This window comes from Phyllostomus hastatus, unplaced genomic scaffold, assembly GCF_019186645.2.
Source record: "Phyllostomus hastatus isolate PE091 unplaced genomic scaffold, TTU_PhHast_1.1 phas_scaffold_11, whole genome shotgun sequence".
Classification (NCBI taxonomy): Eukaryota; Metazoa; Chordata; class Mammalia; order Chiroptera; family Phyllostomidae; genus Phyllostomus; species Phyllostomus hastatus.
The window spans coordinates 6318625-6334091 of record NW_025334005.1 but is presented as its reverse complement, the minus strand read 5'-3'; the positions used below and the strand labels follow the sequence as shown (position 1 = coordinate 6334091).

The 15467-nt window shown below is 65.5% G+C and overlaps 1 protein-coding gene across 8 annotated transcripts in view; it reads left to right on the top strand.

Moving 5' to 3' along the window:
* The window catches only part of MYRF (myelin regulatory factor), a 33250-nt gene extending 18051 nt beyond the window's left edge, over window positions 1-15199 (top strand). For 3 of the 8 annotated variants that reach the window (XM_045855244.1, XM_045855252.1, XM_045855251.1), the window contains 21 exons: window positions 1443-1638; window positions 2783-2859; window positions 3035-3145; window positions 3594-3684; window positions 4088-4288; window positions 4499-4610; window positions 5090-5199; window positions 5914-6074; window positions 6149-6221; window positions 6521-6609; window positions 6885-6953; window positions 7382-7462; window positions 7641-7726; window positions 7836-8027; window positions 8297-8539; window positions 9427-9495; window positions 10120-10207; window positions 10442-10516; window positions 10871-10973; window positions 12489-12563; window positions 12702-15199. In XM_045855244.1, coding sequence (XP_045711200.1) covers window positions 1443-1638; window positions 2783-2859; window positions 3035-3145; window positions 3594-3684; window positions 4088-4288; window positions 4499-4610; window positions 5090-5199; window positions 5914-6074; window positions 6149-6221; window positions 6521-6609; window positions 6885-6953; window positions 7382-7462; window positions 7641-7726; window positions 7836-8027; window positions 8297-8539; window positions 9427-9495; window positions 10120-10207; window positions 10442-10516; window positions 10871-10973; window positions 12489-12563; window positions 12702-12782 — 2383 coding nt within the window. In that variant the 3' untranslated portion in view covers window positions 12783-15199. Of the gene's footprint in view, window positions 1-1442; window positions 1639-2782; window positions 2860-3034; window positions 3146-3593; window positions 3685-4087; window positions 4289-4498; window positions 4611-5089; window positions 5200-5913; window positions 6075-6148; window positions 6222-6520; window positions 6610-6884; window positions 6954-7381; window positions 7463-7637; window positions 7727-7835; window positions 8028-8296; window positions 8540-9426; window positions 9496-10104; window positions 10208-10441; window positions 10517-10870; window positions 10974-12488; window positions 12564-12701 lie in introns of all 8 variants that reach the window. The other 5 variants (XM_045855248.1, XM_045855247.1, XM_045855246.1 and 2 more) reach the window with 5 other exon arrangements.
* The last annotated feature ends 268 nt before the right edge of the window (window positions 15200-15467 follow it).

Genomic DNA, 15467 nt, shown 5'->3' with positions numbered 1-15467 from the left:
GCTTCTCCTTCCCTGTTGCCTCCTGCCCTCCTCCTCCTCCTGCATTCCAGGAAGGTAGCAGGAAGCTGAGTGTTAGCAAGGCCCTTGCAACAAACAGCCCCCTTGCTGGAGGAGGGGGCCCAGAGGGTGGGGGAGGACTGGGTCCAAGGCCGCCTGGCATTCCTAGCCCTTCCTCAACACCCACCTGGTTTCGGCTTCCCGGCCCGGCCAGGAGCACTGCGGGACCACTCCCCTGACGGCCGCAGAAGGCCGGTGACAGGGGGAGTGTGGTTCCTTTCGGCTCACCTTGGACGTTGCCAGGCCTGAGCAGGGTGGCTGCCCTTGGGCCCTCCCACAGCTGAGACCAGCCCCCTGGAGTTGGGCACCCTGGGCTCTGGGGGATTCTTAACGAGAAGCCCTCAGGGTGCGGGGTGGGAGAGGGGGGATTCCAGCTGCCTCAGTGGCTGAAGGGTCCCTTGAGGCCCCAGCAGGGTTGGGGAGGGGTCTTTGGGGGTCCAGCCTCTATGGCCTGGTGAGGACCCCCCCACCACTCCGACTTCTTGGGCCAGCCCTGCCACCCCAGGCCCCGAGGCCAGGCAGCTGGCAGCTGAGGCCCCCGGTCTGGCCCAAGCACTTCCTGGGTGTTCCTCTGGCGCAGGCCGGTGGGTGGAGTCCCGGGAGGGAGAAGTGGTAGGCCCTGGCCTTGCTGTGGACATCGGCCAGGCCGAGTCCTCTCCTCACGAGGTTGGAAGCACTGTCCGTGCCCAGCTTCCCCCAGGCAGGCACCGGGCATGGGACACCAGCAGCCCTGCTTGTGCGGGGGGACCTGGGTGGGGGCGGGCCAAGCCACACAGGGGTACAGACGTGGACCAGTCTCCCAGCCACAGACGGGCGAACTGCGGCTGAGTCCAGCCGCCCAGAGCACCCCGTCCCCATCCGGGCACACGGAGGAGTGGGAATGAGGATGCGCGGGGGCTTGGCGGGGGCCCTATGGGCCGGGGCTGGGCCAGCTCAGAGCCGGCGCCTGGTTCCACCGTTTCCATGGCAACCAGCTGTCAGGCGAAGTGAGGCTCTGCAGACCATCCCCTCTAACCCCATCACCCATGGAGGGGGTGGGCTCCAGGCAGTGTTCTGGGAAGGAGCCAAGTGTGGGGAGGGGCCATCACACACCCCCCCTGCCCGCCTCAGGACTTCATCCCACCTGGTGGGCCTCAGGTGTGTTGCCCCGTTTCCCCCATCCCCAGGGCAGGGTGGTCGGCCCCAGGCGTGCGGAGGAAAGAACAGCAGCTGAGGAGTTGGCCGACCTGAGCCCACGTCCTCCGGGGACTCAGTTTCCATTTCTGAGAAGCAGGGGGCAGCCCCGTGGTCAGGGGTGCAGGGTAGGGAACTGGCACGCAGGCCCAGCTGGGGCGGGGCAGGGGGTGGGGAGGCTCCAGCGTGTGCCCTCCCCCCGCCGCCCCCAGGCCCATGCTCACCTACCGCGTGGACGCCGACAAGGGCTTCAACTTCTCGGTGGGAGACGACGCCTTCGTGTGTCAGAAGAAGAACCACTTCCAGGTGACGGTGTACATCGGCATGCTGGGCGAGCCCAAGTACGTCAAGACGCCCGAAGGCCTCAAGCCCCTCGACTGCTTCTACCTGAAGCTGCACGGAGTGAAGGCAGGTTGGGGGGCTCGGGGAGGGGGGGGCGGCCGGGGGGGGGTGCTCCGGGCGGGAACTCCTCATGGCCGAGTGCCCCCTGCCACCCAGCCTCCCGTCTTTTCTCCCTGGGATGCCCCTTAACCGTGGGGCTCCTCGCGTCCTTCCCCCTCCTGACCCCAAGTCTGTATCCCCAGCCAAGATCCCCCCTTTCCTGACCGCTCTCTCAGCTTCACACCCCGAAATGAACTTCCTGCGAACTGCCCCTCCCCGGGGAGCAGGGCTCCAGGGCCCTGGCCGCTCAGGCCATAAATCCGGGGCCCACTTGCCCTCACGCCATCACGCACCAGGTCCCGCTGACCCCTCTCCCCGGACAAGGCCACTCCTCTCCTTGTCCGAACACCCAGAGCAGCCTCCACTCTGGCTCCCACCTCAGGCCCCACCTGAGACCCAGGTGGGCATGACACTCCCTGTTTTACCACAACCCCGCCCCCCCCCGCCCCGTGCCCTCCTGGCAAAGCCCTGACTTCCGAGCTTAGCCCACCACGGCCTTCGGGGTCCAGCCCCACCACTGCCTGTGCCCCAGACTGCCGTGCCCACCCACTCCATCCCTCCTCTCCTGGCTGACTGCTCCTTGACCTTCACTGTCCACGCTGCCGTAGTCCCTGGGGACACCTGCCCTAAGGCCCGCCCTGACTTAGAGGCCCCGCCCCCACGACCCTTCCCTCCCCAGCACGACGTCAGTGGACCTTGATTTTGAGCCGGGGCTGTGGCAGGGTCCTGGGGAGAGGTGGAGGGGACACAGGAGGGGGGACTGGGAGCGAGCGGGTGTGGGTGTGGGTGGGTGTTTGTGGAGGCCGGCTGGGGGCGTGTGCTCGGGCTGGGGGAGTGTGGGTGTGGACTGGGGGCCACGAGGGTGACCGTGGAGTGTGTGTATGCTCGCGTGTGCACACAGAGGTGGGGGAACGGGGGCAGGTGTGGGTCTGGGGTGTGCAGCTGTGCAGGAGATGGCTCCCTAGTGTCTGGGGGAGTGCTGCTGAGGGGCGGGTGGTGCCGTCGTCCCTCACGAGCTCCAGCTGGGCCAGGCCTGGGCTGAGAGGCTGCAGGGTGCCGGGGCCCGGGGGCGCCAGGCCCTGAGTGCCCGTGGGCTCTGCTCCTCCCCCAGCTGGAGGCCCTGAACCAGTGCATCAACATCGAGCAGTCTCAGTCGGACCGCAGCAAGCGGCCCTTCAACCCTGTCACGTGAGCGCCTGGCCCCTGGGGGGGCGGGGCCTGGGAGGGCTGACCCTGGGGCTGGCTTGGGAGCGGAGGGGGGCTAGGCAGGCGCCCACAAGGTCCACTTCCCACACCTGGGTGCCCCCTGCGGCCCCCAGGGCCTGCCCCCTGAGTATCCTGCCTCTCCCCCCGCCCCCTGCAGGGTCAGTCTGCCCCCTGAGCAGGTCACGAAGGTGACCGTGGGGCGGCTGCACTTCAGCGAGACCACTGCCAACAACATGCGCAAGAAGGGCAAGCCCAACCCTGACCAGAGGTGCGTGGGCTGGCCCCCTGCGCTGGAGTCGCACCATTTCTGGGGAGGGGGGGTCAGGAAGGTGCCAGCCGGTGTAGCACACCAGGAAGAGCCCCACAGACTGACCCACTTCACAGATGAGGAGTCTGAAACTCAGACCCTTCGTCGATTTAGGGGTGGGAGAGCAGAAACCCAGCTTCTGTATTAATAAACTCCTCTGAGGCCGAGCTGTGGGCCCTGGGGAACTTCCGCCCCCTAGTGGAGGCTCCGGTTCCTCCTCTGTAGGGTGGATGCCCGCGCCCACTTCTCGGGGTCCTGGGAGCCCCCGGAGAAGACTGGGCAGGCAGTTTGTGCTCTGGGCAAGACTGTGCCTCTGACCTGGGAAGGGTTGTGGGGGGGGGGTGGGGGGGTGGGCAGAGGCAGGTGGGGTGGGATCCCTGGGTGCCTCTAAGACCCCTGTGTGCCCCAGGTACTTCATGCTGGTGGTGGCCCTCCAGGCCCACGCACAAAATCAGAACTACACGCTGGCTGCCCAGATCTCAGAGCGCATCATCGTGCGGGTGAGGGCCACCTCCGCCCAGGGCCTGGAGAGTCCTCCCCAGACAGAGCTGAAAGGACAGCACCCGGGAGAGACGCCGGGGTGCTGGGGAGGCAGGGGCTGGAGTGCGGATCCTGCTGGGCGGAGCTGTGTGGCCTGGGGCAAGGCTCCACCCTCTCTGGGCCTCAGTGTCTTCTTCGCAGTGTAGCGTTGAGGTGCACAGGGCCTGGTAGCTTTCTGAAATCCCACAAGTGACTGGCAATGGCCACAGTGGGAGGGGTAGTTTAAGTTACTCACGGTGGGGCGAGGAGCCCTGGGTGGAGCTGAGGGGGGCGGTGGCTGCGGGCGGGGCCTCCCCCTTTCCCAGGGTGCTGCAGGTCTCCCATCCCCCCGGGCCTGACCCCTCCACCCCCAACTTGGGCCAGGCCTCCAACCCAGGCCAGTTTGAGAGCGACAGCGACGTGCTGTGGCAGCGGGCGCAGGTGCCCGACACCGTCTTCCACCACGGCCGCGTGGGCATCAACACGGACCGGCCTGACGAGGCGCTGGTCGTGCACGGCAACGTCAAGGTCATGGGCTCGCTCATGCACCCGTCGGACCTTCGGGCCAAGGAGCACGTGCAAGAGGTGGGGACAACTGAGCTACCAGCAAGGGGGGCTGAGGGCAGGGGGAGGAAGAGCGGGGAGGCTGGGCCTGGATTCCTGGATCCTGGGGTCCCCAGAGCAGGGTCTCCCCTCCCCATTCCAGCCCCTGGGCTGCTGCCTTCTTGGACTTTAGTCCCGCTCTGGACCAGCCAGGAGGGGAGGGGTGGGGTCTCAGGAGTGGCCCCCACGCAGGTGGACACCACGGAGCAGCTGAAGAGGATCTCGCGCATGCGGCTGGTGCACTACAGATACAAGCCGGAGTTTGCGGCCACCGCCGGCATCGAGGCCTCGGCACCGGAGACAGGTAAGGATGGGGGTTGAGGTCTGGGAATCCAGTTGCCCCTGCTCCCATCCTCTGGAACCCCTCCCCGTGACTCCTGGAACTCCGCCCCCAGGAGCCCTGCCCTCTCCCAGGCCCACTGCTCAGCCCCTGGGAAATCCCACCCTGGACCCTGGAAGTCCGAGAGTTGCGCCCAGGGACGCTTGCCCCTCTTCCCTTGCACGGATCCTGCGTGTGTCCTCCTGGATCCTCGCCCTCTGCTTCCGGGGTTTTTACTCCCAGGAGTCTGTCCCTTCCCCCAGCCAGGGGGACCCCACACCTTGACCCCTGGGACTGTGACCCTGCACACACTTGCAGGTGGAGCTCCCCAATTCAGGGCTCCCTGGAACCCAGATCTCTGGCCCCCAGAACCTGGCCCTCTCCAGCCCCTGCCGCCCCCCTCCTTACATGAGGTGCCGAGGGTGCCCACCCCCTCCCTCCATACACGCTGGGCCTGTCCCCAGGTGTCATCGCCCAGGAGGTGAAGGAGATCCTGCCCGAGGCTGTGAAGGACACTGGAGACGTGGTCTTTGCCAACGGGAACACCATAGAGAACTTTCTGGTGGTGAACAAGGTTTGTGCCCAGGGGGACCTGGAGGGAGCCCAAGGGGCAGAGGGGCCGGCCTGCTGGACGGCACTCCCTCCTTCAAAGAGATGGGGCAGGGGGGTGGGGGTGCTGCCTCCAGAGTGCCCTTTTGCCACCCCACAGGGTGAGGGAAGGGGGTGAGCTTCAGGGCAGAGGCGGGGACTTGGCCACTGCATGGCTGTGTGATAAGGGCAGGAGGAGCCTGGCCGACGGTCACTTCCCTCCCCCGCCAAGGGAGGGTAACAACAGTAATGGCTAAGACGTCCTCGCGTGGCCCTTGCAAAGCCGACACACGTGGTGTACTGGGAGGACGGTGTTTGCCGCTCGCCCGCCGTGAGGCTGGGCTGTAACACGTTTGGGCCGAGGCTGAGGAGTTGAGCGCTTCAGCGTGTGACACCATGTTCACGAGAGGGGAGATCGGAGAGCATGAGCCCCGGGGAGACGGCCTCCTGACGGGGCGGGGAGGGCTCCTCCGGCTGGCCAGCCAGCGGGGTGCAGGCCTGGGGGTGCAGGCCTGGGGGTGCTGTTTGGAGGCAGGCGGGGGGGTGGGTGGTGGCTGTGGGAGCTGCGTCTGGACTGGAGGGAATGCTGGCTCGGGTAGGGAAGCCCCAAGGGCTCCCCTCCTGCTCCCCAGGGAGCCTGTAGCCTGGGGCTCCCGGGGCGCAGCCGGCGCCCTCAGCGTCGGCCTGTGGACCATGTCAGGAGCGCATCTTCATGGAGAACGTGGGTGCCGTGAAGGAGCTGTGCAAGCTCACTGACAACCTGGAGACGCGCATCGACGAGCTGGAGCGCTGGAGCCACAAGCTGGCCAAGCTGCGGCGGCTGGACAGCTTCAAGTCCACCGGCAGCTCGGGCGCCTTCAGGTGGGGGCGCGGGGCGGGGGGAGGGCAAGGCCCGCCTCCCAGAGGCACCTCTGACCCCGGCCCTCTTGCTGCAGCCACACAGGGAGCCAGTTCAGCCGGGTGGGCAGCGTCCCCCACAAGAAGAGGCCCCCCAAGGTGGCCAGCAAGGTAAGGGTGGGCAGGGGTGGGAGGTAGGTTGACCAGGGGGCCTCCCCATCCCCCATGGCTCTCCTTTCCAGCGTGCCCCTCTCCAAGCTCACTGACCCCAAGCGCTTCCCTCCCCGTCCTGACCCTCTAGCCATGCCCCGCCCCCCTCCCCGCCCTGTTTGTCCTTCCTCTCCCTCTGCCCTCCTGGGAATGAGCCAGCCTTGGCGCCCCGGCCTCCAGCGAGGCCCACAGGGGTTAAGGCCACGGGCTCCCTAAGTCTGGGCCTTTCCTGCTTCTTCCCTTGTCCTCTCGGTCCTCAGCCATCGTCCGTGGTCCCAGACCAGGCCTGCATCAGCCAGCGCTTCCTGCAGGGAACCATCATTGCCCTGGTGGTGGTCATGGCCTTCAGGTGACTTGTTCCGCAGGCTCTGGGGTGGCTGGCCGGGGGGAGCTGAGCTGCCCACAGGGCTAGGCCTGGGGGAGGAGGAAGCTGTGGCCTGAGAGAGCCCTGGAGGTCCTGGGGAGGGAGGTGGGCTGCTTCGCTCTGTTGTTCATCCCCCCCGACCCCGGGGGCTGGGAGACCCATCGCAGGCGTCACCTGGGAGCCCTGGCCCTGCCCTGGAGACAGGGCACCACCAGACCGCAGCTCCCGCCCTGACCGAGGCCCCTCCCTGTGGTCCGCAGCGTGGTGTCCATGTCCACCCTGTACGTGCTGAGCCTGCGCACCGAGGAGGACCTGGTGGAGACGGACGGGTAGGTCTCCGGAGGCCTGGCTGCCCTCTGAGCTGCCAGGTCAGGTGGGGCTTTGGCGGGCAGCCCAGGGACAGAGGGGCTATGGAGGCTGTCCCCTCTAACGGGCTTCTACCCTAGGCTTTCAGCCTGCTGGGGGCTTGTGACGGTGGCTGGGAGGGTCTCCTTGGAGGGGGCAGCTGTTTTCTAGTCCCTGCAGGAGCCGATGTTTCTCTGGCTGCTTGGTGCTCCTCCAGGTATCTGGGCCTCCGAGAGCCGGAGGCACCTGAGGGGCCCAGGCCGGACTGGGGTGGAGGGAAGGAGGGCCAGGGCGGGACCCTGGGCTCTGCCTGCCCACTGCCGCCCTCAGCCTCTGGGGCCACCTCTGACTGTGTCTTCTCTCTCTCCTCCCCTGCGCCTGTCTCCCCCTTTTCCTCTCTGCTGCCCCTTAGCTCTTTTGCCGTGTCCACTTCCTGTCTCCTGGCCCTGCTCCGGCCCCAGCACCCTGGGGTGGGTGAGGCCATGCACCCGTGGTACGTGTCTGGGTCAAGCTCCTCCCTCCTCCCTCTGGCTCCTGCCGCCCTCTTCCTGCCTCCTTTCCACCTTCCCTGTCCTCCTGTCCTCCTGCCCCTCCTGCTCCTCAGGGACTCCCGGGCCCCGCTGCCCAGGCCGTCCCAGCCCCTCTGAGCTTAGCCCACCCTTCACCAGCAGGTCCAGCCAGAACTTTGGGACCACTCAGCTCCGACAGTCCCCTGTGACCACTGGGCTGCCAGGCACACGGCCCTCTTTGCTGCTGGGTGCGTGCCTGGGGTGGGTCTCGAGCGATGGGGTCAGAGAGAGGCAGCTGCGTGCCAGGTGGGGGCTCTGCTGCCTGCCTCCAGCTCACGCGGCCTCTGGCTTCCTCAGTCCCCGCCGGCCTGACCAGCTCAGCCCCCCGACCGGCCCTCCGCGCCTTGGACCTGTGCTCCAGCCGCCCCTGCCCCGCCGTCTGCTGCCCCTCACCCACTCCGAGCCCTTCCACGGACTCTAGTCTTCGCTCCAGCGTCAGCCCCAGCCGTGGTCCCAGCCCCGGTCCCAGCCCCTCCACGAACCGCTCAGGTGTGGCTATTTGGGGGCCAGGGCTGGGGTTGGGCTTTTATGATTTTTTTTCACCTGAGCCCAGAGGAAGACGACCCCTAACCCAAAGACTCATTGGTGGGAGGGTCTCCTAGAGCCCACAGTGAGGGTCTGGAAGGAACTGGGGCCTCCTTGGTGGGGGGCGGGGCAAGAGAACTGGGGGTCACCCAGAGTCCAGTGGAGCCCAAGAGGCAGCTGGGTAGGGGACAGCTGGTCCCCTCCACTCAGCCTGTCCCTGCTTCTATCCACAGACCCTAGCCAGATGGCCCTGCTGCCAGTCACCAACATCAGAGCCAAGTCCTGGGGCCTGTCGGCCAATGGCATTGGCCACTTCAAGCATCCAAAGGGCTTGGAGCCCGTGGCCAGTCCTGCAGTCCCCTTCCCTAGGGTGCAGGGCAAAACCAAGAACAGCCCCAGCCTCCGAATCCATGGCCGGGCCCGCCGAGGGGCCCCCCAGCCTGGCCTGGGCCCCACTCAGACCTGGGGCCCACCAGGTACTTGCCCCGCCCCCCTTCACCTCTCCGCCCAGCCCAGCAAAGCTCACTGGCCAGGGACCGTTTCAGCCCAGTCGCCCACCCGAGTGCCTGGGTCGGGGGAACTGTCCATCAGCGGTAACCGGAAATCAGGCCGGGAGCTTTGCAGAGAGCGCCTCGTTTCATCTTCACGGCATCCCTGCCGAAAGGAATGGCCCCCATTTTCCCAGTGAGGAAGCAGAGACGTAGACCGGGGAAGTGACTAGTCAGGGCTGGAGTGTTTGATACCGAGTCTGCCTGACTCCAGGGTCCGGCTCCTTCTGGGTTTTTCCAAACCTCAGACCCTTAGTGTCGCAAAGGAATCCTTTCTCGCAGAGGTTTTCAAGCTGGGTTCCTCCGTGGTGCCCTGGCGGCTGCCCTGGGGGTGGAAGGAGAGGCCAGGAGCCTTCCTGGCTTCAACCAGGTAGCTCTGCTCCAGGTGTCGGGCCTCCTTGTCAGCTCCCGTTTGATGGGTGTTGCGGCTCAGAGAAGAAACCGAGCTGAGAAGCAGTGGCTCACTGAGACCGAGGTTCACCGAGACGGGGAAGCCCCGTGGGGCACGTGCTCACCTGACGGCTGTTTCCTGGGCCCTGCTCTGTGGCCGGCTCTGTCCAGGGCACTGGGGGGAGACCCGCTCTGCCCCCACAGAGCTCACAGACACGCAGACGCGGCAGTGTGATGCGGCTCTGAGAGGTGGCTGGGTGGCCGAGGAAGGCGCTCAGGGCAGGCCAAGGTGGGGAGGTGATCAGGGAAGGAGCAGCCAGGGGACATTGGAATTGGGTCTCTGGACAGTAGGAGTTTGCCCAGAAAAGAAGTTCAAGGGCGCCCTCCATCGTGTCCTTACCTGATGCCTATCCATGACCCCACAGGGCATTCTGGGTCCTGTTGGGTCCCTTCGCTGCCTCATGGAACTGAAAATGTCGCAGGCCCAGCAAGTGGTCAGTGGCTAGTGGCCCCAGCTTCCCCTGCCTGGGCGGATGGTCAGGCAGCAGCAAGCCTGGGGATGAACTGAGATGAATGAGAAAGCCTTGTTCCCCCACCCCAGCCAGCCAGCCTGTCCGTTTCAGAGGGGCCCACAGCCAGTGGTGGGCTGGGGCGCGCTCACAAGTGGCTTTTGGGGTGGAGGGGAGCCCCAGTTTATGTGTGTGAGCACCCGTACTGTGGCTGATTCAAGCCACCCGCTTGAATGGGCCCTGGGTGGGCTGGAGATGTGTGTAGTCTGGAGCAGAGGCCTGAGGAGCAGGCCCCCGTTTCCCCTTCCACCGCCACCACGCAAGGGCTGGGGAAGACCGTCCGTCCCCGCTGGCTCCTGGGTGTTCTGGTTCTGCCGGGGAGTTAGTCCTCGGGCTCCTGGGGACTGGCTAGTCCTGGGGTTGTTGGGGAAGAGGGTGGTGTGCCTCCAGCCACTGTCCGAGTCTGGAAAGAGTAACATGGAACTTACTCGTACTAAGGTGTGAGTGACTGATCCACATCTGGCAAGGAAAGGTTTGTCTGCTCCTCATTTGTGTCCTGCCTTGTCACCCTCCTCCTCCTCCTCACCCCAACAGCCTCTCTCCTTGCAGACGCAGCCCCCTCCCTGACCTCCATCCAGGTGCTGGAGACCTCGATGCCCATCACTTCCCAGTACTGCGTCCCGGGGGCCGCCTGCAGGTGGGCTTGGCCCCCTCGCTTCACTCCGGGGACAGGTTCCCTCAGACGACATGAGCCCAGGCAGTGCAGATGTCCAGACCTTGGCCCCCTCAGAGAGGGACTTCTCCCACAAGACGGGGCAGTCCGTTTCTAGGCCCCTTAAGGGTTCCAGTGTAGACCGAGGGCTGAGGAGTCTGTTGGGGTGGGGCCCTGGGGCAGTGGCCTTGAGCTGAGGAGGCAGCTTTGCCCTTTCAGGCCTGGGAACGTCACCTACCACATCCCCGTCAGCAGCGGCACCCCTCTGCACCTCGGTCTGACCCTGCAGATGAAGTGAGTGCAGCGGGGGGCAGGGGAGGGGCGTGGTGGTCCCGGGCCCGAGGAGGGACACTGACCGCCTGCTCTGGGCTCCTCTGGCGGCGTGGCCCTGGCAGTCTCTGGGCTTCAGTGCCTGTCTGTAGAAGGGGCTGCTTGCTGCCCCCAGGGGCCTCAGCCGTGTGGGGTGGTGGATGGGAACAGGCCTGCAGCTGTCGAGGGCCTGGACCGTTAGGGACCGTTCCCGGGCGATGTGCTGGTTCAGTGGCACGTGTCAGCGGGGCAGGGGCGGTGGCGTGGGGCGCCGGCTGGGAGGGGGCCGGGGTGGAGGAGCTCGGAACCCCACCTCCCTGCTCACTGGGCCTTCCCCAGCTCCTCGTTCCCCGTGTCCGTGGTGCTGTGCAGCCTGACGTCGGAGGAGCCGTGTGAGGAAGGGGGCCTTCCACGGAGCCTCCACACCCACCAGGACACCCAGGTAAACGGCAGTGGGGAAGCCGTGAACCAGCCGGGCCCCAGGGTGGGGCGGGGCACGTGTGCGCCATTCACAGCCGAGCATCTTCTGTCCCTGTCCCTGCCCCGACAGGGCCCTGGGGAAGAACACAGTCCCACAAGGACTAACGTGAATGCGGTGCAGGGGACAGGGAGTCCTGGGAGCCCACAGCAGGGACAGCGAACCCTGTCTGGTCTCAGGGTCAGGATGGCCACTGGCAAAAGCCGTGTGTAGTTAAGATGAGGCCTGCAGGACAATTTGGGGACCGTGTCCCAGGAGCAGGGGGAGAGCACGCGCAGAGGTCTGGAGGCCAGGGAGAGCGTGGCGTGCTGGCGGGGGTGGGTCGGGAAGCCAGCGGGCAGGGGGAGCGGACCTCAGGCGCGGGCTGGGGAGGCCGCACAGTTCTGTGGGCGTTTCTGGGGGAGGCCTCCGGCCGGGTGCAGAGGGCTCCCTGCTGCTCTGGGAGCCAGGTGGCTGGGATTCTGTCGCCGTCTAGCTCCTCACTGGCCATGACCTGCACTTGTGACTCTCGGCACAAGTTAAGGAAATTTCTGTTCACCCTGCGTGTGTTTAGCCGACGAGTGCTCAGGGGCCCGGCCGGCTGCTCGGCTGGGGCGCCGTCCTGATGCGCCAAGGTTGCGGGTCTGATCTCCGGTCGGGCCCCTGCAAGGGACCAGCAACGAGCTCAAAAATAGGTGGGAAAACAAAATGATGTTTCTCCTCCCCTTCCTGTCTCTAAAATCAATAAATAATTTTAAAAAAACCTTCACCGGGACCTCCTGTGGCAGGCCCTGTGCCGGGCCCAGCTGTGGGGAGACGAGTGTGGCGTGCACAGGCCTTGCCTCCCAGCAGTGCCCTGGCCAGGGAGGAAGACGTGCAGGACGGAGCCTGAGCAGGGGATGGTGTGAGGGAGAGCCCGAGGGGCCCAGGCCCTGTGGCCCCCCAGAGACGGGGGGCGGGGGGAGCCTGGCAAGGTGCTCAGTAGCCGTGGAGCTCAGGCCTGAGCCCTTGTACTGCGGGGGCAAAGCCAGAGCCGCGGGCAGGAGGTGGGCAGGCTGCCTGGGCCGGGCCTGGCCTCATGCTGCCCTGTCAGGGAGAGCACGCCAGACCTGGGCTTGGAGTCCGGCTCTGCCTTGTGCCACCGTGGGGTTTTAGGCAAGGAACTCAGTCCTCTCGTCCACAAGCAGTGCCACCTCATCGGGTTGCAGTGAAGACAGTGACGGTGTTAATGCAATGCTTCCACGCGCCCCGAGCGTAGTGGGTGAGAGGGGAGACAGGCAAGACGGGGAGAGGGGCAGGCAGCAGGCGAAAGCCGCTGCGGACCTGGCCCAGTCTGCACTGAGGGGGCTGCTGCTGCTACTGCCCACAGCAGAGCCTGCTCCCTCCCATCCCTCTCCCTCACACTCGCAGCAGAGCCCGGGGCTGCGGTGGCCCGGGAGAGGAATTCTGACTGGGACGGGGGCAGGGGGCTGTGCTGACCCCTCTCCACTCTTTGTCCAGGGCACTTCCCACCAGTGGCCAGTAAGCATCCTGTCCTTCCGTGAATTCACCTACCACTTCCAGGTGGCGTTACTGGTGAGCACAGCACCCGCATCTGTGTGGGTCTTTGGGGGTGGGGTGGTGGGCAGGAGTTGGGGCAGTGTCAGGAAAGGTCACCAGGGGGAGGACCTCCCACCCTGCAACCTCACCCAGTCCCACTGCGCTTCCGCTCAGGGTCAGGCAAACTGCAGCGCGGAGGCCCCGGTCCGGCCGGCCACAGACTACTACTTCCGCTTCTACCGCCTGTGTGACTGAGCGGCCCTCCCCGGGGCAGCACCGCACCGGGGCCCGGCCCGGCGCCCTTCCTACACTGGACGCAGTGGTGTACACTGGAGCCTGCCCGCTCTCCCCCGCGCACTGGCACTCCCCCAGGGGCTGAGCTGGGCCCAGCCCTCCCCGCCGGGTGAAGCCGAGGTCCTCACACTGGAGCAGCTGTTCCTGCTGGTCACTCCTCCCACACCCCGAAGGGAACCGGGGACCTCCAGGGGCCAGTTCACATCTGTCCAGCTACGGAGGCCGGAGGGCTGGCTTCGGATGCCCTGGAGGCAAGGGGAAGCCTGGGACTCTCTCCAGAGCCCACCCTCCCTGCCTCCCCTTTTAAGACTGAGAGCTACCTTTTGGCCCTCAGAGAGGACCTGCCTGCCTTTGGGATGGACCAGCGGGGGCGTGGAGGGAGCCCCGAGACTTGGCTGGAACCATGCATCAGTGGAGGGCAGACGGCCCTCAGCCTCGAAGCTGCTCCCCGAGGGGCGGCGAGGTGGTGGACTTTTAGGGTTTGACTGTTACACTGGACTTGCACTTCAAAGCTTTAAGTGTGGCCCAGGAGGTCTTCTCTCCCTGGGAGAGCTTGGCTCCAAAAGCTCCCAGGGCAACCGAAGCCGTCCCCGGATGGGTGGGAGGGACTGACCACGTGCCTTATGTACGCTTAGTGCCTGGCTGAACCAGTGGGGCCAGTGGGCCAGGTACGCCTGGGGCCCTTGAACGTGGAGTATCCTGGAAGGGGAGTTCCCTATGAGCTTCCCGGTGGTGCAGCTCCAGGGCCTGGGCCCCGGGGAGCTGCTAGAGCTCACAGCGGTGCCAGTGACCCATCACTTTGAGCAGAGGAGCAGGAATCCTTGCAAGGCAGCAGGCCATCTTGGCTGATGGGTGGATGCAGATAGCTTTTGCTGTTATTAATGAATAACTAAAATGCACTTAAACCAAGACAAGAGTGGAAGGGTGGCGGCAGAAAACCCAGGGCGGGCTGGAGCCCTGGGATGACGCTTGCAAAGACGGGGCCCCGGTTCTGATCTGTCCCAGGGGGCCCCGAGACACCCATCCCACTCCCGACCACGAAGACTCTGGCCTCTCCCTCCATTCCTGTCTGCCGGAGGCCCCACCTCTGCTCACCCCTCCCTGCAGTGGAGTGGGCTTGGGTTAGGGCAGAAGCCTTATCTCAAGTGCCAACGTTAGCTTGTCCTTAGTGGGTGCCTGCAGCCTTCTGAGAACACCTCGGGCTCGTGGAAGGAGTGTGGCCGTCACTGGGCCCTGTCCGCCATGGGCTCAGACGTGGGGGCAGGACTTCCCACGTGTCCTTGCTCTGCGGTGGTCTGCCACCTCTGTGGGGACCAGGCCTCGCCCTTCTCATGTCCCGTTCTCAGCTCTGAGTGGGAGGTCTTTCCGTAGGGGGTGCTGAAGCTTGAGAAAGCCTAGAAACTGCGGGGCCTTCTGCTGTGGATCTCAAAGCACTTATCCTCAGGATGGGGAGACACCAGGGGGGTGGGGGCCCTCGGGGAGACCTGGCCACTCAGCCACCCCCCCCACCCCCGGTGTGGCTCCACTCCCTCGCTCTGACTCGGGGATGACATGGCTCCCGTACCACGCAGGGGCCCAGCCTCTTAGGACTACTCTGCTCTCTCTCCTCCCACAGTGTGGCGGCGTGGGGGGAACCTCCCTAAATGCCTTAAAACTGCTGAGCCCCCCTCCTTATAATAGGATTCTGGGCCTGCCTCAGTGGGGTATTTGCCCTTGGACTACAGCTCCTCTGCCCTTAACTGGAAAGTGACCCTCCACTGCCCCCTGGGGCCCATCTGGACACAGCAGAGCCCCAATCTGGTTAGCAGCTGGCTGTTTCCATGCCTGGGGTGGGGGTCTCGGTGCAGGGGCCGGGGCCAAGCAGGGGCTCCAAGCTGCTCGAGGGGGGGTCAACCTTGGACCAAAGTTGCGTTAAGCCCAGTAAGGTAAAAGGGCCTCAGGGAAGGTGAATGGGCCACCTGCTGGAGGCTACAGCTGCCCGGCTGGGGCTGGAAAGTGGATGTCTCGGCTCCATGCCGTACCCAGGGGCCAGCAGCCATCTCTTCCTTTCTCTCTCCCTTTGGCATTTACTCCTGTAGCCACTGGGCTCATCTCCCCCAAGCTTCAAGCTGTACATAGGGCCTCGCAGTACACAAGACCCCTGCCCTCACTGTACCTCCTGCACGAGCCTGCGTGTGCATAGAGCGCCCTCCCTCCCCGCTAACTCCCGGCCCCCGTCCCTGAGCTCGGCTCCTGTTCACCGTGCACCAACTCGGACCCAGGAGCCGGCGGAGGGAAGCAGCCCTGGGCCTGTCTGCTCCCTGTCCCCCAAACTGTTCTTTTCTTCTGAAGTAAATACACGTATATAAATAAATGTATAAATGCGGCTTTGTATCTGAGCTTGCCTCCCCGTCTCTTCCTGAGGTTGTTCTGGTGGGAGATGGAGTTGCCTGTGGGGCGAGGACCTCCTGGAATTGGGGGTGCCTGAGCCAGATGGGTGTTTTATACCCCATTCTCCTTCTTAGTTTGATACTGGGCTTGGGAACAGGACTCAGCAGCCCCTCCCCTAGCCACACCCCAGGGACCCACGGCTGCCCCACCCGGGTTAGAAGTAGCCATCCCAGGGAAAAGCCTCTGTCGAGGACAAGCTGAACCTTGCCGGGGTTC